The sequence below is a fragment of the Choloepus didactylus genome, chromosome 10 (assembly GCF_015220235.1).
Source record: "Choloepus didactylus isolate mChoDid1 chromosome 10, mChoDid1.pri, whole genome shotgun sequence".
Classification (NCBI taxonomy): Eukaryota; Metazoa; Chordata; class Mammalia; order Pilosa; family Megalonychidae; genus Choloepus; species Choloepus didactylus.
Window position 1 is genome coordinate 26,466,360 of NC_051316.1, and position 24,599 is coordinate 26,490,958.

The 24,599-nt window shown below is 37.5% G+C and overlaps 1 protein-coding gene across 3 annotated transcripts in view; it reads right to left on the reverse strand.

The window, feature by feature from the left end:
* Positions 1 to 1,902: 1,902 nt before the first annotated feature.
* The window catches only part of ERCC6L2 (ERCC excision repair 6 like 2), a 126,251-nt gene continuing 103,554 nt past the window's right edge, over positions 1,903 to 24,599 (reverse strand). For all 3 annotated transcript variants that reach the window (XM_037797159.1, XM_037797158.1, XM_037797160.1), the window contains 2 exons: positions 10,013 to 10,194; positions 1,903 to 4,213 (listed from right to left, as the gene is read on the reverse strand). In XM_037797159.1, coding sequence (XP_037653087.1) covers positions 3,253 to 4,213; positions 10,013 to 10,194 — 1,143 coding nt within the window. In that variant the 3' untranslated portion in view covers positions 1,903 to 3,252. The remainder of the gene's footprint in view (positions 4,214 to 10,012; positions 10,195 to 24,599) is intronic.

The window sequence follows — 24,599 nt, forward strand, 5'->3', positions numbered from 1 at the left end:
CCCAGAAGCACATTAAGTACAATTATCAAGTTCAAGATGCTTTACAAAAGGCAGGTGGGAGAAGGGACTGGAAACAAGGTTACATGAATGATGAGTAAATGAGGATGAGGTAAGGAGCTTAAAAAGAGATCTTCCTTTTTGGATCTTTGAAGGCGTATGCATCTTTCAGGATTTGAGTTGCAGTGGCTTTCTTGGTGGGTCCTAGATCTGTTAACTCGATTTGTGACATAGTGACCTAAGGAAGTCTATTTCTTTGTATGTAAAAAATGACCTTTAAAGCAGTGATCCTTTTCTTTTGGGTTTAATAGACCAGTAAATGTCAAGTAAATTTGGAAACTGACACATGGTTACAACTTTTATATCAATTAAGGACAATGAAAAAAAATAAAAACTGATCCACTATCATCATTTCATAAAAAGAGGGCTATGTTAATATCATAAAGGAAGAAGAGTAATTTCAGAATTTTAAAATTGCACACATTGGACTTTAATAAATAAAAAAAAGAACTCTATATAGCCTGTGGCTTTCCCATTTTGTTGTGGACTGATGGAAAGTTTATCACCAACTCATCTCTACAAACCAAGGATCCTTTGCCTTCAACACTTAGGAGCGGTTGCACCAATTGCAGATGTTAATTTACTTGAAGAAGTGGTTTTGGGCTTCAAGGGATCTTAAGGAATTCAAGTGCAAAAGTCTCTGGCTATCTTGCTTCAGTTTCCAACATTAATAGCTAGCAGTCAGAAACTGTCATTGCTTTAAAAAGATGCAAAAAGGATTGTGGCAAGTAGAATCATGGAAACTTGAAGTTGGAAGGTTTCTAGCTGAGATTTCATCCTTTTGGTTTTCAAACTAGTGCTTCATGAGCCACAGGGGTGCCACTTGGACCAACAGACCTCCAGTTTGTTTTAAATAACTGAGGTTCTAAGATAGGGTTCAGTCAGTTAAAAAAAAACTTGAACAGCACCGATCCAGTCCATCTCTAAGGGGAAATAGAGGCTGAAAGAGGCCTCTCAGCTGGATTTGCTCTGGGCCACACATTTAGTTGGCAGAGTTTAGTGGCCCGACACCAGTGGGGTAAGGGTGGGAAGGATTCCTGTTATGAAACCTTCATGGTGTCTGCTCCCAGATTCATCAATGGTTGAATCAACATCTTTCCACTGCTCCACTGTAGGGAAGATGATCAGGACAGTTTCTCTTCTAAAACACTCTGACAGACTGTCTCCTTTTCATACTGGACTCTGTACTCTGCTTGGCTCACTATTCCTAACTGATAATAATGACAAATGTTTCACTGACAACCGTTGGAAACTAATTTCTAGACTCCAGGCCTGCAGTTTTTGCTTGGAAAAATTTTTGACTATCAGTGATAAAAGTCTTTTTAATGGTATTTCATTATATTTGAAGAGTATAGAGCTAATATTTGTTGAATACCATTTTATGAGTCATGTCTATGAAAAAAATCTAATTGGTATTTTATTTTTATGAAAGGTGTACTTTCATTAAAATATCTTAAATGTATTGACTGGTCTATAAAACGAGATGGAGGAGGTATCTTTTTTAGCAGAGCTTCTCACACAGCTGATCACATAGCAGGCTAACAACATTTACATGTCAAGTCCTCCACAGGCTACTTAACCCATTAATTTAAAGGAAGTGCCTCACTGGTGAAGTGTAGCATCTGATAACTTTGAACATGACTTAGCTACAAGTGGTACATGCAGGGACTAACACTGTATAACCTAAAGCAGTGTTTTTTTAAACTGTGAGTTTAAATCATTAGTGGGTCATGAAATCAGTTAAGTGGATTATGAGAGCATTAAAAACACAAAACAAACACAAGAGCCTGAAATGGAATAGAAGAGAAATATATCAAAGTGTGTTGCATATATTAAAAGTAAATATTGTTTTATAAACATTTTATTCCAGTCATAAATACATATCCATACATACTGGATTATGATAAAAAATATAGCTCTTACTGATAGTTACATTTCTCTAAAGGCAAAACTGCCCTAGAAGAACAACTTACTTGGCCATTCAGTCCCTTGAGAAATTTTTTTCCCCCATTTCTGAGCAATAGTTCCACATCAGGGGTGCTCCAAAGGCCCTCCCGCCTCAACACAATCACCATGATCCCTACGCAAAACCATTTCCTGGTCCACTGCCATTTTCTCGATGGACACGTCCTCCTATCACAGCCCTGCATATTCAGTGCAAAGGTGCTACAGCCCATATGAACATGGGTTGGTAGAAGCTGCAGGTCCCTCCCTACAATGTGCCAGGCACAAGGCCAGGGCTTCACAAACTTGGCTGCCTTTCTTTTCCTTGCAGCACTGCCTCACCGGTACACCTTGAGCTCTGTGTACGGTACATACTGGGGCTGAGTGAATGTAAATAAAGGGATTCAACAGTGAGCACATTCCAGTTGGGTTACAGACCATGTAAGTCAAATTCAACAAAGTATATCAGTTCCAAATAAAATCAAATCTTTACTCATGTCTTCATATTTAAGAAATACAAAAATACTATACAAAGCTTTATTTATATTGATTGAATCATAAGTTACGTTTAAAAATGGAGGCACTGGCATTCTGTGGCTAGTAATCATATTACTTTAGTGTCAGCTCATATAGCAAAATTATACATTAACACTTTGACTTTGAGCTATTATAATTTAATAATAATAGAACATGATACTGAGAGATAAGGAAAAAAAGTTAATGATTTTCCAAATGCTAGTAAGAAAGATACATGAGAAACATAGTGATGTAGACCTGATTTGGGTGGTGGGCATGATTTGGTCTATGACTTAATGGAACCTGGGAGAGTGAGCCAAAACTTTTTTAAACTGGTGGAACATTCATGATGATTTAAACCCCTTTAAACCCCTTATCCTTCAAATTAGGAATGGAGACACACCAAGGGTAAGTGACTTATTTAAGATTATATACTTATACAATAAGAGATGCCCCACGTCTCCTGATTACAAATATAGAATTTTTCCACTTCATAACAGAAGTTTACACTATCATACAATGATAATCTTGAAAAGAGTACATTAGATATCCAGGAAAACAAACACATGATAACGTTTTAGACTTAAAAAAAAAAGTCCTAGAGCAAGAGTTTAATAGAAATACATGTTGACAATTGAGTTCAAGGTAATATAATTAGTGTGGAATCCAGTGCTGTAAACATTTATGGCAGAAGTTCATTGGCATAGTAATTCATTTGTATGTTTATGTATTACTCTATGTACTGGTTGTGTTTTCATCTCTATCACCTGAGTTAAATTTTTTCCACAGAAATTTCTCATTTGATTTCCAAAGAGAAGTTTCTAGTTCTTCTTTCCTTTTGGAGGATCCGGCAAGGGGTGTTTTTTCACATAAAGTTTCTATTACTGCCAAGTCGGTGAGTTTATTAAGACTTTCGTCATTCTGCTCATTCAATATGTCCCAGAAATCTTTTGATCTCTGTTTTGCTTTTTCCATGGGCCCTGAAAGAACTTTCTTTGGCAGTTGTGGGGGACTGTTCCCTTGACTCCTAAAGAGGTCATCAAGAATAGAGGTGTCACCAAGTAAGTCTACAACAGAAGTGTTTTCTAACACTGGATTTTCTATCTTTTTGTTTGCCGATTTGAGAAAGGGTCCATTTTCTGAAACACCGCTTCTTTTGAAGTCCTGTTGGTATTTCCTGGTATTTTCTAGATTCTCATATGCTTCAGACTTACTGTTTGGGGAGTAGTTTGCTACAGTATCTTTGAATGTTTGGCTGTTTTTCCCATTGTCAATCTTTTGGGTAGAGCTAACAGGCAATTTCTTAGTTATTTCATCGTTAGAAAATACCTCTTCTCTACAGTAATTGTACTCTTGAAACTTAATGGATTTTTCCTTATATTTTTTTGGGCTGTAAATTTGAGAAATTTTGGTGGTAGAATCTTTAAATGGCAAAGTTTCAGAATCTGACAGCCTTTCTTTCATAAGAGATTCTCTTTTTTCATATTTATTCCTGACTCTCTTTCTTTCCTCACAGGCAGATTTGATGAATTCTGAAGCAGAATCCACAAAAAATTCTTTTACCTCTGGATATTGAGAAGCATAAAAGTCTCTTAGCATTTTCTGTCGTTCTTCTGATGTGGCATTAGTTATACGTTCAGCAAATTCTTTTACAGAAGACAGGTTAAAATAAGAAGCCATTTCTTCAAATTGTTTTCTAAAAATTTAATGAATAAAACCAGTGATTATTTTTATTACATTTTATTTTTAAAGCACTCATCACCAGTGATATGAAATATGGAGACAAAACAATGTACTCTTATTCATTTAGCATCTGTGAGCTTCATTCCACAATGAAAATGTATGTTATACCAGCAGAATGTGATGTCTTTACTTATGCTGCTGAAAAAAGAAAATTTAGCTTATGAAATCACCAATGTTTTAAGTTAATTCTGATTTATACTATTAGGTATTTTCTGGGAATTAAAGGATCCTAGCATGCTATTCCTCCAGTCAGTCAATTTATGAATGACATGAGAATCATAATTTATATAGTCTGTATCTTGAAAATCTATATTGCATTCAAGTCCCATGAAATAAAACTGTCAAAGGGTTTTATTGGATAGAAAAGGGAAACCTCGGAAAAATTAAGGAAGGAATTTGTTTTTATCTGCTCTCTTATTTTTTTCCTTCTTCCGCAAATACAAAATAGAAATTTCCAAATAGCTTTCTGATGCACCTAAAGTTCTAAACTGAAAAACCTAGATTCCTTTTTCCCCAATTGATCTGGCTTTACTGTAGGCAACTAAACTAAGAAGTGAGATGCTATTTGAAGAAGTGAGCGTCATTCTTAGTGTATGATATAATAAAAGCCATTAGATGCATGTTTGAGGAAATAGACCTTCTGGAACCCTGGTAAGATGGAGGCAGAAAGACTGTTTAGGTTCCCTGGGCACTGCACTCCCCTCCTTTCCCCAGGTGAATTTGTTGCTTTGCTGATGCTGGGTTTGGGTCATGAGCTGAGAGAGCCCAATGTTTGTAAACATTCCTTTAAACAAAAGCAAGATAGACAGTGTTGTAGCACATGATTAAAAGTCCCAAAGTTCTATAACCATATCTATATTTGGTATAACACTTCCTTAAAACATTCCTCTATTCATTCAACAAATATTTAAAAAGCCCTCTTTGTGCTAGGCACTGTGGTAGGAACTATGCCAAAGTGAACAAGATCCATTTCTGAAGTTTCAAGGAGTTTACGGTCTAGTTGGTGGAGACAAACACGTGACAATCAAACTAGAAGAGAGTGATAAATCCTAATGGAAGTAAATACTGTGCCCTACTGGAGCCCACTGAAGGGGTGCCTAAGCCACTGGTTGGGTGACTGGCAAGGAGGGGAAGGAAGGTTTTGTGGAGGAAGTGCCCTCTCTGCTGTCACGTCATGGACAGTCAATCAGGTAAAGATGAGGGAGGGAGCCTTCCAGGGAGAGAGGGCATTGCACAAAGGCACAGGGAAACTGCCAAGGGAAGATGCTGACAATCACGAGGGGTCCCAAATGCTAAGTTCGGAAGTTAGGATTTTATCCTGCACACAGAGAATTCTTAGGGTAAAATAATGATTTATTTTTAATGTTTGTAAGTAGGAGCTTTGATGCCACTACTTTTGCCACCCAAATCATGTTTTATAAAGTCTGTGTTTCCTCTGATCTAGTGGCAACCCACAATGCTTGTTCATGGCTTTCTCTTGTGGCTTCAGGTGGGCACTAGTGGCGTCCAATCCCCAAGGCTTCTCCAGAAACCCATGCTAGTGCAAGGAAGTGTTCCAAAGTCCAGACACTAGAAACGCCTGGTCAACGACCACTCTCATCTCCAGCAGGATATTTAATAACAGAAATACAAGTTTCCAAATTTCTGTCCTTGGAATTGCCAATGTTCTTGTTGGAAAGCAACAAGTATGTTCTTAAAAGGTTCCAGTTTTCACTTCACATGAAGCAATGAGATATTATTATTTTATTAATCACCCCCAAATCCATTTCCATAGCATTTCTAATAAATATTTGTGTTTTGAATATTAAGTGATTGGCAAAGTTACACGCTGATATCTTTTGTTTACCCAAGACTTGTCAGTGTCTCAGGAGCTGCCAAAATCACTTCATCTTTGCTGTGCTGGAACCGTGGCTTCACCTGTCACCTCTAAGAGGAGAGCTGCTTCCGACCCCACTTTACATGAGCAGCATGCAAGTAAGTTATGCCATGATGCTGCCCTTTACAGGAAGAGTTATGATAATAACTCATTTTATTTTTGCCTTCTAACTTGCTTTCCTAATTCTTGGTTTTCAAAAGAATTTTTTTCTAAGAATTTAAGGAACTGCAAGGTGCAACCAGGGTTTAAGCTACCTACTTTGTTGGGAAAACTGAGCAAACCAGAGTAGACTCCCACAAGCCACTAAGAGAAAGGAAAATAAATGGAAATTAAAGATAGGCATCTTTCAGCAAGTGTATCACAATTAGTTATGTATCATAGATAAAACTCAAATTTCTCTCCCTTTTCCTTGAGGAAGTGGGAGAGAAGGGTGGAACAAAACTAAAATCATCTTCTCTCTACCTAAGCTTTCTGAAACAAAGGCAGGACTGAAAACTTCATTCAAATGATAAATGTGGCTTTGGCATGATGCAAATTCCTGATTCTGATAAACTAGTATGGTTAGCAGGAAAGAGGTGGTGCCCGGAGTTCAGATATTATTCCCTAATTCAGAAACGAATCATTATTAAAACTTTTATTTTTATATATGTGCTAAAGGAGATGAAGGCACATGTATTCCTCAAAGATTGGTGAAATGTAGATAGTGGGCCTCCTAGCAAAATAACTGTCCACTCAAAGTGAAAAGGCACTAACCTCTCCCCCTGAATCATTGCTGTGAATCTGTTGCTGCAGCGGTCTGGTGGAGTTGTTCTGTACAGGCATGGGCAGCTGGGAGCCACACTCCAACCTGCCCCATGTGTAGCTGTGGGATCTGTCTGTTCCTGCACGGCCGTTTCCCTGGGGACCAGTTGCCCGGGAGTTGCCAAACCACTGAGGGAAGCATTTTGAACCCAGAGAGACCACCAGGACCGATCGGACTGTGCCTCCCCTCCTGCTTACCTCAGTCATCCATTGCCACTGACCTCTCCTCCCCTTCTAATCTGCCCATGCCTGATCCAATCCAACCCCTACCCTTCCACACTGGCCTTCGGTGCCCTGGATCCAGGTCATGATCTACCAACTCCCCGTGTTTTCCGTTTCCATGTGGAATGGTCCTTCTGCCTCCTGGTCTTAACTCCCACTGGGTTATCCCCTGATGAAATTGCCTCTTCCCATGACGCCCTCTCAAATCAAGGCTTTTACATCTCACGCCTCTTAAAACAGCTCATGCTTCATGTTGCTGCTTGCAGACCATTATTTTCTCAAAAAATTCCTTCCCCTCTTTAAAGTTTATGCCATCTGACTAAACCACGCTCTCCCCCATCTTGTTAACTGACCCTTTAGCTGCTTCATGCTGTTCACTGAACATTCAAGTTTCAGGATTAATTTTGCTTTCTACCCCATCTTCTGCTATAATATCATCAATATCCATGTAGATGTCCTACCAGTTTCTTGACCTCACCTCAATTCCATTTTAGCCCCCTACTCCCAAGGTCACATAAGGCCCTTGTCATTACCATCAACTGCACAACCTCCCAAACCCTGAAATCAACCATCTCATGCTTAGTTCAACTGCCCAATTACTCCCATGACAACAATGTTATAATATGAATTTGATCTCATCAAGTCCTCCAATTCAATGACTCTTCTGCCTTCTCACTCCCGTCAGCCTCCCTTGCACAGCTTAGGTTCAGCTTTACACTCACTCCTTCACAAACATCCCCCAGCTTCCCTGCTTCTCCCTCCCTCCACTCTAACCCCTAGTAAAAGCCAGCCATCTCCCTGTTCTGTGTCTACAACTCAGCAACTGAAATTAGCTGCATAAAATCTGCACAACTGGACAGATGGTTTTCCTATAGTTAATCCCAAACAGGGACTTAATATTAACCTAAGAATTCTAGTCCTACTAACAATAAGTTATTTGTCCTACTTTACAAATGACTTATTTTGTAACTTCTCTCTCCCTAAATCTCTCTCTCTCTGAATGAATGGCCTCATTTCTCAATTCATTGAGAAAATAGAAGTCATCATCTTCTGGCCACATGTGTGCCCAGCTTTGCCCCTTCTCTCTCAGTTGCGTCTCCAAGGCCATTCCTTCACAGGTGGTCTGGATCCCACCCTCTCCTGCCTCCTTGACTTCCTTCTTTGTTATCACCTCTCCTTCATGATCTCTTTTCTTCCTATTAGTCATTTGCCTCAACATATAAACAGGCTCTGTTATCTTCCCAACTCTAAAAAACCTACCCTTAATCCCACGATACCCTCCAGCTACTACTGCTTTTTACATCCAAACCTAGAGTCTCACAGGGTCTCTCCATTCACTGTCCATCCATCTTACTCCAACTTCCTCCCAAGGTTTCTCTGAAACTGCTCTGGTCAAGGTAGCCAATGACCTCTCTATTGCCAACTCCATGGACATCTTCTGACTTCGTATCATTCTGGTTCTAAGCAGCAATAATGAAGTTAAGTGCTCCCTCCTTTTGGAAACCCTCACTTCTCTTGGGTGTCAGGACCCTATGCTATGCCTAGTATTCTGTGGGCCTTTCTCTAAGTATCTCCTGCGTACTCTGCCCCTAGGAGGTGTCGGGTGGTTCCATGGCTCTAAAAACCATATATTATCTCTAAGCTGATGACTTCCATATTTATACATTCAGTCCCCCAATCTGAGTAGTGCATCCACTGCTAATGGGCATTTCCACAGGATCAGAGAGCAAAAGAGGACCAGTTTTTTTTCCCCCATTCTATACTTGTTTCTCCCCTAGTATTCTCTATTAAGTAAATCCACTCAGTTGCTTAAGCCAGACAGTTGGGAGTCATTCTTGTTTTTTGTTTGTTTGTTGTTGTTGTTTTTGTTTTTTTTTTTCTCTCTCTCTCCCTAGTTCCAGTCCATCATACTCCACCTTAAAATACTTATTAATTAATCTATTTTGCTCTATGTCAATGGCAACCACTCTAGTCCAAACCACTACAACCAAGTTTCTTTTGGTCTCCCCTCATCAACTCTGTTCTCTACCACTCTGAGGCTGATAAACATCTTAGAAACATCTAAAATGTCAGCAGTTTTCCACTGCACTTGGTACAAAATTCAAATTCTTTTCCAGAGTGTGCCAGGCTTTGCATTCTTCAGCCCTGTATGGGCCTCTATCTTCATCTCGGGCTACTCTGTGCTTGGCTGATCATGCATCGAGAATACCAGTCTTCTGTCAGTTCCCTAAACACCATCAAACCTCCCCTTCCCCGCCCCACCAGGGATACTCTTACTTGAGGTCTCTGAATGACTGTCCTTCAGGTCTCAACTTAAATGTCACCTCTGCGGAAAGGTCTTCCCTGACTACCCAATAGGAAGGTGGCAGCACCTCATACTCATACCATTATTCTCTAATAAGGCAGCCTGTCCATTTTTTCACCTGTAACATACCACTTTAAAATTATTTATTTATAAGTTATTATTTTTATTATTTTGTGATTGGATGCCAACTCCCTTCCCACTGCACTGTAAGCTCCATGCCTGCCTTTTAAAATACTGTATATTCAGCACCTAGCATAGTGCCTGGCTGCATATTAGGTGTTCAATAAATATTCAATGAATAAATGAATAAAATGCACTGAAGTATTTCATTTCTCTATTATAAAATGTTTCATCTTTTATCAAATCAGGGATTAGCCTTTTACAAATACCTAAAACATCTGGAATTTATTTTTTAAAGTGTACAAATTCAGATTTTTCTGAAATATTCAAATGCCAGGTATGAGCACCATTCAATTTTTATATTTTACTAAGGAGCTATATTTTTTTAGAATTATCCATCAAGTGTAGTATTGTCATAGAGGACATACCTGCGGATTCCTTTAGGTGTTTCTCCAATTATAAAGGTGGTCTGGTCTATACGGTAGACTTTTTTCTTCTTCTGGCTTACTGGGTATGAAATATAAAGGGGAAATGAAATGTCTCCTTCACTTGGTTGTTGGCCTTTCTTTGTATGTGCCGATGTATCTGTATTGAGTTTTTCTTTATATATCTGAAAAATAACAGCAGGAAGCAAAAACTAAGTCTAAAAATAATTTGTTTTTAGTCAAATAAACTGTTTTACTTTCCCACAATACTCTTTATAATCAAGTACATGATATTCTCCAACTGAAATTATTATGTGAGTAGATGTTAACCTAGATCTTTAAAAAGAAGATAAAAGGATAAATTACTTAAAATTCTTAAAAACATACAAGTAATTGCAATAATATGACGTTTCTACCGTTAAGACTATTGGCATATTGATACATGCTGACATCCACTATCCTACATAAGGATAAAAATTAATGGTTATGTAAATGGTGGTACAAAAATGGGATATATAAATTTTTAAACTCAGGACTTTCTCTCAAAATTATCAAGCAGTCTTTCAGTTATTTAATTTTACATAAATAAACTTAAAAAATAAACCTTATATGATCACTAAATAAATAGAAAACCATTTTAATAAATTCTAATTTTCAAGCTCCACTGGGTTGTGAGAATATTTAGTGATTTTAAGATGTTAACTACAGTTGGTTAAAAGTATAGAGTCATATTTATTGTTCAGACTATGGATTGCTTGCTTAATGTTAGCAAGTGTGGGTCAAGAATGATAATTTCAAACTATATGGTTCCAATTTCCCTGACAAGATGGTACTGTGAAAATATGTAAAAATCATTATTCCATTCCCAAAAGAGAAATAATGGATACAATTTGACAAGAACAACAACAACAAAATTATATTTGGGTTTAAAAGCAAGAAAGGAAAATTTCTAACTCCAAGAAACAAAAAAGCAATTCAACAACAGTGGTAAGTGGGAGCTGAGGCTCAGCAGCCCTCAGGGGTAGAGATTTTAGTTAGTTTGCAGGACCCGTATGTGGAAGGGAGATGGAACTGACTTAATTTACTGCATTAAAAATAAAACAAACAAACAAAAATCCTCATAGGGATTAAAAAGGTATTCAATTTGCAGATTAGAACTAGAAAAACCAGACGGAGAATACAGGATAGAAGCAGGCCACCTTCTCACTCTAGACAGAAAGCATCACTGGTTGAAAGAATGGAACTCAAATATCAGCCTGTAGTATTTGTTGAATCTGATTTTGGACCACCTTTGTGGTATGGAAAAATCTACACTGAAAAGCAATATAAAAAACTGGCCCAGAATGAGTGAAAATCATAGATATCAATGGTAGGTGAATACAAAACATACCATAGGAAGATTTCCATAATTCAGAGAATGCCTGTGAGGGTAGAGGGGTTGGGGGCATCTCACTGAAGCGTTCAGAAAAAAAATTATAAAAAACACATGGAAAACCCTACCACAAGACTGGGCAGATGCAACAAATTTGAGGATCCATACCTGAGGAATTACACATTATAAGCAATCTGAAAGAGATTTTAAATCATTAGCATGTTCCAAACAAAAGAAGGAACAGAATTCACCAGCAAGAACTGGGCATTATATAGGCAGATTAAGAAAGAACCAAATACACATTCTAAAAAGAAAATATAGTTTTGAAATAAAAAATGGAGATAAAACATTTTACAAAAGCTTGAAGGCTTTTGATCAGATTCTCCAAAACATACTACTTGCAACTGGCAGGTGAAAAAAAATAGAGATAGAAACATATTCAAAATATGGGTTAAGCAGTGGATTGAATGGCCCTATTATCTCAGTTAATAAACTGGAAGAATAAAATTACTTAGTAGGCAGCACAGAGAGATTTAAAGAAATGAAAAGAAAACATGAAAAATAAATTAAGATACAGAAGATATGGCAGAAGACAAACCCAAATTTCTATGATGCTAGAAGAAAAGAACAGAGAAAAGGGGAGAGAGAATGCCAAAGAGATAAAAATGGCAGAGAACTGAAGACAGCATGAATCCTCACACTGAAAGAGCAGAGAGAATTCCTAGTGGGAAAACTGAAAATATATCTGTACCTTATTAAGAATAGATAGATTATTTAAAAAGCTACCAGAGAGAAAAGACAAGATATCCTACAAAGAAATGACAAATAGACTAACAGATTCTTCTTGTTAACAATACTAGTAACAGAAGGTAATGGGATAAAATCCTTAAAGTGCAGAGAAAAAATAACTGGCAATCTAGAATTCTATACCCAGTTAAACTATCATTTAAGACATTTTCAAACATATGGAGGCTACTGGAGTTTATTAGATACCGATTCTTGCCAAAACAAAGCTGCTGAAGAATATACTTCAACAAGAAGAAAAGTTAACTTAATAGAAAGTACTGAGATACAAGAGATGGTGAACAAACAAGATCATGGTTCCCTATTTTCAGTCAGTTGAGAAAAACATATTATATAAAAGTTTAGATTTTATTAGCCAGAATAATAAGATGAAGCAAAATGAAAATTTCCCTAAGGAGGAAGGTAAGTTATTTTGCTTGTGATGATATAATTATTCTTCTGATAGGAGTTCAATGTGATTGAGTGACACACATCAATAAATGTGGGTTGGGAATGGGTTTTCATTTCAAAAACATTTACTAAGTACCTATTATGTTCCAAGCACTATGCTATGCAGTTTAGATGCTGTGCTGATTTGAATGTATTATGTCCCCCAGAAAAAGCCATATTCTTTGATGCAATCTTGTGGGGCAGACTTATTAGTGGGGATTAAGTTAGAAAGTTTGGATTAGGTTGTTTGCATGCAAATGCGCCCCATCCAACTGTAGGTGATAATTCTGATGAGATATTTCCATGGAGGCATGGCCCCACCTATTCAGGGTGGGCTTTGATCAGTGGAGCATATAAATAACCTGACAAACAGAAGGAACTCAGTGCAGCTGTGAGTGATGTTTTGAAGAGGAGCTACAGCCAAGAGGGACACTTTGAAGAAAGCACAGGAGATACAGATGAGAGTTTGAAGACTGCCGTTGAAAGCAGACTCTTGCTCCGGAGAAGCTAGGAGAGGACAAACACCCCAAGAGCAACTAAGAGTGACATTTTTGAGGAACTGCAGCCTAGAGAGGAACATCCTGGGAGAAAGCTATTTTGAAACCAGAACTTTGGAGCAGATACCAGCCACATGCCTTCCCAGCTAACAAAGGTTTTACGGACTCCATTGGCCATCCTCCAGTGAAGGTATACGATTGTTGATGTGTTACCTTGGACACTTAATGGCCTTAAGACTGTAACTGTGTAACCAAATAAACCCCCTTTATAAAAGCTGATCCATTTCTGGTGTTTTGCATTCCGGCAGCATCGGCAAACTAGAACAGATGCCAAGATATTTAAATACACAAAAAGGACCTTACTCTTAATAGACTTAAAAGTGACAAGCCCAATTATTTTAAGGTGACACATTTACCTTTTTTCTTTTTCTTATAAGACATTCATTTCTTTAACTTATATTCAGATTCATTTTATTGACATAAACAAAAAGAACTATATGTTCTATAATAGCAAACCAATTCTAATTAAAGTAAATTGACTTTTTCAAAAGCTACTGTGGCTCAGATGGACAAACACAAAATGCCAAGTGGTCAGGGTGAACCACAGTTTTGCATCAGTCATTAATTTTGAAAGTACTTTCCTTAAAGACATCTATTTCCAGTGTATCTTAAAACATGATTTAAAAAGGATAAATTTGAAAGAGATTTGATGAATTTATTTTCCATCACAAGAAAACAAAATGAACTTTAAAAGTTCCTTATAAGAAGGCTCATAACATTTCAAGATCTTAGATGATCCCTAGGAAATTATTATCCATTACTGTAAGGAGAGATGAGAACATTACAGAAGGAATTGGGCCAACCCCAAACACTCTCTCCTCATATACTGCCATGGAGAAATCATGCCAGGCAATGCCAATTTTCAATTCTTTTCATGATTACTCTGGGTCTTTCTTACCTAGGGAGCATTACCAACTCACATTCTATACAATTTTCTTAAATGAGTTTTATAAATTATTCTGGAAAATCCAGCTTTTCCAATCACAGCTATCAGACATGTGGATCTTTCATTTTAGCTAACTACTCCACATTTTAAAATGCAATTCTTTTAGACAGTAATAAAAGGGGAAAATCAGATTCTTCTCTCACATGGTCTCAATATCATAATCTTTTGTTTTAAAAAAAATCTATCTAGTTTCTGAGTTCCATTTTAATAGGGGACTTTATGCTTTACTGAAACAGGGCTGTGAAGCAAAAATTTATACTTAGCCTGGATATTAACAAGAGTTTTAGGAATCAATGTCCATCTCTAGGTTTATTCTGAATGAAAGTCCTAAAGGTTTAACAAATAAAGTATGTATGGGGCAGGAGGTGGTGTATTAGTTTTCTATGGCTGCCGTAACAAGTGACCACAGACTCAATAACTTAAAACAACACAAATTTATTATCTTATAGTTCTAGAGGTTAGGAGTCAAACCATCGGTCTCACTGGGTTAAAATACAGGTGTTGGTAGGGCTGTGTTCCTTTCTGGAGGCTCTAGAGGAAAATAATTTCCTTGCTTTTCCAACTCCTAAAAGCTGCCCACATTCCTGGGCTCATGGTCCTTTAAAAAGCCAGAAATGTGACATCTCTCTGATCCCTTTTCCATAGTTACATCACCCTCTGACCAGAGCCGGGAGAGGGTCTACACTTTTAAAGCCTTAAGGAGAAATGAGAACATTAGAAAAGGAATTAGGCCAACCCCAAACACTCTCTTTTCATACACTGCCATGGAGAAATCATGCCAGGCAATGGCAATTTTCAATTCTTTACGTGATTACTCTGGGCCATGTAAAGTAATAATTCAAATTTATGAGTAGTAATGCCTCCTCCTCCTTTAGAAATATACATTCAATATTGAGCAGACAGTTGGGAAATGAAAAAGTAGGGGACCCCCCTGCCCCCCTTTCAGGCCATAGTTAAAGGGTTAAGGCTAATTATGTAAGCCCTGAGCTGACTTACATAATTAAAAATCTAAACATATAATATGTTATCTTTAAAAAAGTAATTATTTGTTATTACAAAATAAAACTCAGAATATAAAAACTTTCAAATTCAAATAAAACATTACAATATATATTATTTCTAAGAATAGTTATTGATCTAATATATTTTGGCCAAAATATTCTCTGCAATCTCTCAGGATTAAACTTTTTAACTTGTAAATGGCTCACTTTGCAAGGAACTCATGAATATGTCCTTTGATTTAACTTTGATAATGTTATATCATTATTGAGATTTCTGGGGTATCAGTCAACTATATTTGGAAATATACTGTAAATGAAAATCACCATTTAAAAATGTATGATGCACACACTAAAATAAAAAGCTATAGCTATTTTAAGTTGTGAAAGATATACATTAGGATTTTAATAAACATGAAGCAGTTTTATAAAAGAAAAATTCCTTCTTCCAGAGTAGCGCAAATGAATCCACACTAGACCTAACCAGCTGTACATATTCTCAGCATTACTCTCCAGGTTTAGGTTTATATTGCTTCTACCAGGAAAGTTCCTTATCTTCATTTAGACCAATTGTATGAAACATACAAATGACTTCTTTTTTTCTTTTATTTTGAAATAAATTCAAAGTTACAGGAACAGTTGCAAAAACAATACAAACTCCATACACAGCATACCCTGACCCCCCTCCCCCAATACCCCGATCCATCAACTTGAACATGCTGTCACACCGCCATTTCTTTCTTTCCCTCCCTCCCTCCCTATCTATCATCCATCATCTATTGCTTTGTCTTCTGAACATATGAGAGCTAGCTTCACACATCCTTGAACAGACACTATAATTCACACATACAATTCCCATGAACAAGGACATTCTTTTACGCAATCCCATTAAGCACAGCTAAGAAGTTCAAGAAATTCAACATTGATACAAAGCTTACATTCTATATTTTCTTTTTTTTTTTCTTATGTCCCAACTGTGTCCCTTTGAGCCTCCTGTCCTCCATCCTCAGATCCCATCCAGGATCATCCTTGTGGCATTCAACTGTCATCTATTTAGACTGTCTGTTTTTTTTTTTTTTTTTCAATTGTGGAAACATATATACAACCTAAATCCTCCCATTCCACCCCTTCCCTAGCATTCCGTTAATGGGATTAATCACATTTAGAATATTGTAATGCTATCACCTACAATTTAGAATACTGTAATGCTATCCATTACTAGAAATTTCCCTTCACCTCAAACAGCAACCCTACACTCACTTCTTAACTCCCTGTTGCCCCTTCCCCCACTTCTCATAACCCATACTCTACTTTTCATCTCTATGGTCATATTCTCTGATAATTTCTTTGTGTTTACTGTGGGGCTTAAATTTAACCTCTTAAATTCATAACAATCTTGGTTTTCTTTGATACCAACTTAACTTCAATAGGACACACAAACCATGTTTCTATACTCCTACATTCCCCCACCTTTATGTAGTTCTTGACAAAAATTACATATTTTACATTGAGTCCAAAACCACTGATTTGTCATTAGAGTTTATGTATTTTATATCCTGTAGAAAGTAAATAGTGGAGTTACAAATCAAAAATTATTGACTTCTATTTGTATTCCATTGTGGTCAGAGAATGTGCTTTGAATATATTCAATTGTTTTTATTTTTTTTTTAATTTATTGAGGCTTGTTTTATGTCCCAGCATATGGTCTATGCTGGAGAAAGATCCGTGATCACTAGAGAAAAATGTGTGTCCTGGTGATTTGGGATGTAAGGTTCTACATAAGTCTGTTAAAATTCTCTATATCTCTCTCTCCTTTCTTTGTTTCTCTGTTAGTAGGGCTCTCTTTAGTATCTGAAGTAGGGCAGGTCTTTCATTGGCAAAATCTCTCAGCATTTGTTTGTCTGTGAAAAATTTAAGCTCTTCCTCAAATTTGAAGGAGAGTTTTGCTGGATAAAGTATTCTTGGTTGGAAATTTTTCTCTCTGAGAATTTTAAATATGTCATGCCACTGCTTTCTCACACCCATGGTGGCCACTGAGTAGTCACTACTTAGCCTTATGTTGTTTCCTTTGCATGTGGTGAATTGCTTTTCTCTTGCTGCTTTCAGAAGTTGCTCCTGCTCTTCAGTATTTGACAGTCTAATCAGAATATGTCTTAGAGTGGGTTTATTTGGATTTATTGGGCATTTATGCTTTGTGTATTTATATTGTGTAGAAGGTTTGGGAAGTTTTCCCCAATAATTTCTTTGAATACTCTTTCTAGACATTTATCCTTCTCTTCCCCTTCTGGGACACCAATGAGTCTTAAATTTGGATGTTTTATTTTATCTATCATATCCCTGAGATCCATTTTGATTTTTTTTTTTTTTCTCCATTCTTTTGTTCTTTCATTTTCTGTTCTATGGTCCTCTAGGACACTGAGTCGTTGTTCAACTTCCTCTAATCTGTATTAGGAGTATCCAGAGTCTTTTTAATTTGGCCAACAGTTTCTTTTATTTCCATAAGATCTTCTATTTTTTTATTTACTCTTGCAATTTCTTCTTTATGCTCTTCTAGGGTCTTCTTTATGTCCTTTATATTCTGTGCCATGTTCTTCTTCATGTCCTTTATATCCTGTGCCATGCTCTCATTCTTTGACTGTAGTCCTTTGATTAATTGTGCCAAGTACTGTGTCTTTTATGATCATTTGATTTGGGTGTTTGGGATTGGGTTCTCCATATCGTCTGGTTTTATCAAATGCCTTAAGATTTTCTGTTGTTTTTGTGGCCTCTTGGCATTTCCTTTGCTTGACAGCTGTGATCTTCCAGGACCTCTGCTGAGGGAAGGCTGTGCTATGTCACAAATGCACGCCTTCCCTCAAGGGAAGCCCTGGGCTGCCGGGCCGTGAAGGGGCGCTCCCAGCCTAATGCAAAAATGGCTGAATGGGGCATCTCACCCCCCCCCCCCTTTTCACACAGCTCTGCCTTCCCAGCTCCGGGACAACTAGCTGTGGGTGCACCCAAGGCCGCTGTCCACGGCCGATATTGTGGCGTGTGTGTGGTGCTGTGGGATACACTCCCCATAAGACTGGGTTTTGTGGCGCGGCTCTGGGCTGTGGGTACGGCCCCAGACAGGAGTGTTGCCAGCAGGCCTGGCGGTTTCTTTCTCCTTTTGGCTCTCCCCTCTGTCCCTCTGGCCCTGGGACAATCAGCAGCGGGTGTGGGGAGGGCTATCCTCCACGCCAGACACCAAGGCGTTGGCTACAGCCTGCTCCTGCAGTGCTTCACTGCGCGGTTCTCACTGCCGTATCTGCAGCCGCTCCCGGGTATTTTGTTTTGCTTTGTTTTGTTTTTAAAAAGAACTAGTCCATTTCCAAACGCCAACCCGCAGTCTCCCCACACCGCAGCACGGCCGCGGGACTTTCAGCTGGCTCACTCACTCGTTTCAGAATGGAGACTCCCAGTTTCACCAAGTGCACGGCCCCTGTGGTTTTAGCAGAACTTGTCCAGCGGGTGAATTGCTGAAGTGGTGTTCTGGGTCACTTTCTGGTTTTTATCTAATATTTTTCATGGAGGTGTTTTTATGCCCTGTCTCACCTAGCCGCCATCTTAGTTTCTTCAAATGACTTTTGATAATGCTCTTCCTTTTTCTTTTCAACCAAAAATGTACTCTCTGTATTTCAAGGCATTAGATTAAGCCAAGTCACATTTTTTTAAACTTTTTTTTTTAAATTTAATTTTATTGAAATTGTTCACATACCATACAATTAAACAAAGATCCAAACTGTACAATCCATTGCCCATGGTACCATCATACAGCTGTGCATCCATCACCACAATTTTTGTTTCAATTTTTAGAACATTTTCATTACTCCAGAAAAGATATAAAGACAAAAAAAGAAAACTCCAATCCTCCCATACCCCTAACCACCCCCCACTCCATTACTGACTCATAATATTGGTATAGCACATTTGTTACTGTTGATAAAAGAAAGTTAAAATACTACTATCTGTAGTACATAGTTTGCAATAGGTATATTTTTTTCCCTATATACCCCTCTATTATTAACTTCTAATTATAGTGTCATACATTGGTTCTAGCTCATGAAAGAAATTTCTAATATTTGTACAGTTAATCATGGACATTGTCCACCGCAAGATTCACTGTTTCATACATTCTCAACTTTTAACCTCCAACTTTCCTTCTGGTGACATATATGCAAGTCACGTTATTTTTACTTAGCCAATAAACTTATTTATTGAAAGCCTCAACTGAAAAAAAGAAAATTAAGTAAAGAAATTTAATACAAAAGGGTAAGAAAAAATGAGACTGTCTTTTCAAAATGATGCAAATACCAATTTTTGATTGCAGTGTATTAAAGGGGAAAATTCTTCCTAGCTCACATCCATGTGATTACATTAACATTTTCTATTTACCCTGTTATATTTGAAATCTATCTTTACATTCTAGGAAACTGTACTGGAATACTGCAGAAAATGTTTAAGGAAAAAAAAACCCTCTTTCTATTAACATTGTTTGAAGTAAAAAATAATTTTGGAGGTAAAATTACTAAAGAAATTGATAGGGCACCTAGGTAAGAAAAACAGGGAAATGAGAAAAGTTGATAAGGATGAATCTTTTCTGTACCTACCCACTTGTAACAAATGGGGCAAGAAACATTAAAATCCAGGTGAGTTTCCAAAGCAATCTTGGAACAGCCTCTAGTTCCCATTTTGGCAGGAGAAACACTACTGTAATCTCTGCCGTCTTTCGAAACCTCCTTGGGGCTAATTCCTGGAGATACCAAACAAATAATGCTGATTCCTTCTCCTTTCACTCATCTATACCCCCCACATTGCAGAGGAAGTTGGGAGCAGGGTGGTATACAATAAAACAGAACAACCTGACAGGCTGGGTAGCCTGTCCACAGTAGACTACTAGGAATTAGTGAAATCTTTGATTAAACAAATTTGGAATGAATCTGTCTGCTGAGCTGGTTTCTACAGAAAACATCTTACAGAGCACACACCAGTCCACAGAGCATGTATATCTAGATTTAACAGCCATGTTAACTGTTCTTTCCATAAGATTAGACCTGACTAGTTCATGAGAAAAATGGAAGCCGGGAAATTTTTAACGGAACTAGAAAGTTCTGATGGCTGCGACAAATTGAGAAGAATGAGTGGAAGGCTTAAAAATTCTGATTCTAAGATGGCTAGAGGATCCGCCCCTCATATGAAAGCTCTTTGGTCCACACGTAGTACCTGAGGATAGAACAGAGCTCCTAAGGTACTCTAAGGCCACTGCAACATGTGGGCACACCCGTGGCCACAAGCCCCTACATCAGTCTGAACATCATATCAACTTTGCCAAAAAGTCTAAAAATTCATGTGGTCTTTCATTTTCTTTCTACATTAAACAGTGAAGTCTGAAAGGCAGCAATACTTTTGTTTATACATCTGTTCAAACAAAAGTTAAAAAAAATTAAAAAAAGAGAAATCTCTCTTTGGGTAGAGGCCAAACCCTGTAAACACATAAAAAGCCATAAACTTGCTTGTCTTTGCAAAAGCAGGGAATCAAAAGTACTATAAAAACATACAGCACACTGTAAATAAATTCATTCAAATGGCATCTGAGAGTCTAAAATCACAAAAACTTTTAAGGATCTTTGCAAAAGCCCTTATCATCAAAGTAATAGTCAAAGTTTCTGCCTAGAGATAGAAATGTAATTTTCCAATACTCAACAATACCTAACACATGAGCTACTTCTGAATTGTCTCAACTCATCCTCTGGAGACAAGCCAGCTGGTTAGAGGACCCACCACAAACATATACTAAAGTCAGATTTTTAGCATATGTTTAAAAATGACATTCAAATCTGAAAAAACAAACAGATTCAAATGTGAAGCCTTTTTGATGGGGGGTGGTAGTGGTGAGGGAGACTAAAGTTTGTATGGTTCTGCTTTCCTCTTGGGAGTAATAGTTACAATCCAGCTGTACATTTTTCTTTTAATAGCACTTTCCTTTCTGAGTGAGTAACAAATGGACAAATTCATATTGGCTGCCCTGAGGCTAGGTTCCTTTTTTATCCACAACAGTGAAGTATCTCTTCAAAAAAGTACATATCAGATTAAATCAGACAAAAGCAGCTTGTGGAAATTCAGAATCACTTAAATGGGAATTTATTGTCCAAGACGGCCATTTATCTAAAAAGCAGGGAAAAGGGACAGCCTTGGGAGAGCAGGTGAATACCGTGAGGCCACACACTACAAATATACACGTATAAACACCTTCTCTGGGGGATTTGCTAATCTGAAGACACGGCCATCCATGGCCACAGGAGTCAGCTTGAGGCAAAGTGCCAGGTGAGACTGTGGTGCTCACCATCACCAAAGCTTGCAGACATACTGCAGAGAGTGTTCGCTAATACCCTCAGTCCACCATAGGAGGCTGGCCAAGGAGCGAATTCCCTTTCATTCTTTAAAGGGTTAGCGCAGGATCCCGGGCCTTCTGGGTAGAAGTTGGAGCCCTGGACTCAGCACCCCAGGCACTGGGTTCCAGGCCTTCCTTGGCCTCTTACTATGTAAACTTGGGGAGACTCTGTACCTTTTTGAGCCTTATTACCCAGGGGGTTATCCATAGTTAAAAGTTCTAATTCTTTATAGGATCTCTAGTAAGTAGTAATGAATAGGTCCATAGCACTTTGGAGGCCTGATTTCAATTTCAAGTTTTTACATGTATTGCTTTATTTATATTACTGTTAAAATTTTCTCTAAAGATAACTTGAGGAGCAATCCTTACTAAATATACTAAATAATACTGTTATATGCAAAGCTCACAGAAGGGTGTTGCTGGTGAAAAAGACATTTAATTAAAGACAGGCACCTACTCCTTCCTCCCTTCCCAGGGGAGTCACACTGAGGGCAGGCTCTCTACTTCCCTCCTCCATGACCTCTAGGCACTTCCCTAACCAATCTTCCACTGGTGACTTCAGCTGATTTGGCTCCAAGGCCACCAATGGCTCTCCCGTTTCTAGGGAAGAACACTTCAAGCACCATGCCACAAATGACACTGGGACTTCCCAACTAGATGTGAGGTTTGATGCTGATTGTTATTAATAACAAAATATTGAAACCTGTGAATGATTCAAATTTTTAGCAAATTAAGAGTGGATTCCCTATAACGTTTACCCTCTTTTATATTCTGATATGCTTTCTTGAGTTATATGAAAGGAGAAAAAGAACAGCTTTCACACAGAGAAAGGTCAATTGGGAGCACATCACACTGGAACTGAATTCAGTGGCCAAATGACTCTTCATAGGGTCTAAGATAGTGGACCTGGAGTTTGTTGGTCTTAGAACTCCTTTACACTTTAAACATTATTGAGGACTCCAAAGAACTTCTGTTTATGTGGGCTATTTATCTATTGAAAATGTAAAATATTAATTCATTAAAAATAACAATGAGCCCATTACATGTTAATATATACAATCTTTTTTTAAACAAAAAGTAACTATAGTTTCCAAAACAAAAATTGTGACAAGAGTGGCTGTTTTACATTTTTGCATATCTTTAAAAATATATAATATTTTATATGGTTAAAATTAAAATTCATTGGTTTATCTTGCACTTTGCATGAATTTTTTTCCCCATGCACAATTTTATAGTATCACGCACTGGTCATTTGGAAAATATTGATTAAAACCAAATTAGATCTTTAAAATGTTGACATGTTTAATTACACATTGGCCAAAAAACCACATTTATCAATACCACCACCATTGCATCAGAAAAATTTTTAAGTATTGGGAAAGTGTCCAGGTCATGGCAGCAGAAACAAATTTTTCAAAATTTTAGTTTTCAGTTGAAAGCTTGAGTTTTATCACTGGCAACAAATACTGTCTGTTGTTTCCTTTGAAGCGACAGGCTCACTAGGTTCATTTCTGAGAAAGTGTTTGTCAAATACCCAAGTCTAAATGAGAATAATTTGTCTGATATTCTTTCAAGTACAAATGGTGTTACATCAAAAAAGTGGCTAGTTCAGTTTGCAACTTACACAGCTGTACGAGTGCTGCACATTTCCTGTTTTGCCATACAGAATATTAAAAAGATGGGTACTAAAAGGATCAACATTTAATAAAAATAATTTTTACTGCTTTCTCAAGGAAAGTCTTAAGAGAAGCTAATTTTTTTTCCTGCAAGTATGCAGTGATGAAGAATCCAATGACTACTAGTACAATTTAGGGCCGCTGCTTGATTGTGATAAGGCACCAGCAGCATTCCCCATGACTGCTTCTGTTACCATCAATGCGAATGTCAACAAGTAAAATGAACACTTAGTATAACAATAGTTCTTACTTTGTAGACCCTCTGAAAGAGTCTCAGATATCATAGGGCGCCTGTGAACCACACTTTGAGAACTGCAATTCTACGATAAACTGCCATGCCTTCATTTAGCATCTACTTGACACCAGGCTTGAAAATCTGACCAGGATGATCAAGAATGGGTTCTCAGTTCACCTAACTTTATGTCCACACACATGAAAAGATTCTCGTCTTGTTGAGAGAAAACTGAATGGTCCTTCTGTCTAGAAGAATGATTATTTCTACCTGCTCCACCCTGGCTCTTTGCCTTCTTTACCATGGAATGGTTAGATATTATGCACAGGTTGAGAGTTACTGTCAGTATAAATGCTAACATTTCAGACTGTTCAAGTTAGCTTAACATTTATCAATTATTTCACTAAATGCAAGACCCTTCATGAACTGTGCCCAACACCCTATGCAGCTTTACTTCTTCCTAATGTTCAATATAAATTTGCCTAGTCAGACCATCGGCTCATTAGTTGCTAAATGCATCATCACATTAATTCCTGGCACCAAATCTCAACCTTGCCTTCTGCCCAACACAGTCCTACCCATGCTTGAATATCCAGCTTCATGAGACTTGCCTTGCATATTTTTTCTTATGTTATTATTTCAATTTCTTGTTTGATAACTATCATATAAATAGAATCTATCTTGTTTTAAGACTTTATGTAATCATATACAGCATACCAAACCAAGCAGACAATAATGCTGCATTTGGCCAAAGATGCTAATTTTACCCATCAAAGAAGTATAACAAAATCAAGGGGATCTTTTTGAATAGGCAAGGCCCCTTGTACTGCTACAAACTAATTAGTGTTTAGGTCTTATCTATTTAACTGGATCATATATTCCTATAATCAAGAGAGCAGTTACATATACTTTTTGTACTAAGTCCTAAGTCATATACCCTACAGGTTCTTGATAAGTGCTTTTGTTGGATGAACACAAAATTATACACATATAACACAATTAAGAAAAATTCGTGTTTTTGGGAAGACTTTTATCAAATACTTTTTTTGAACAAGGTGAAAAATTCTTGTGTTATCATTCATTATTTTACCTGGCAACAAGCAACAAGATAGCCTTAAATATTGAATGAAACTAGGATATGGCTTTCAATTCCATCTTGAAGCAGGT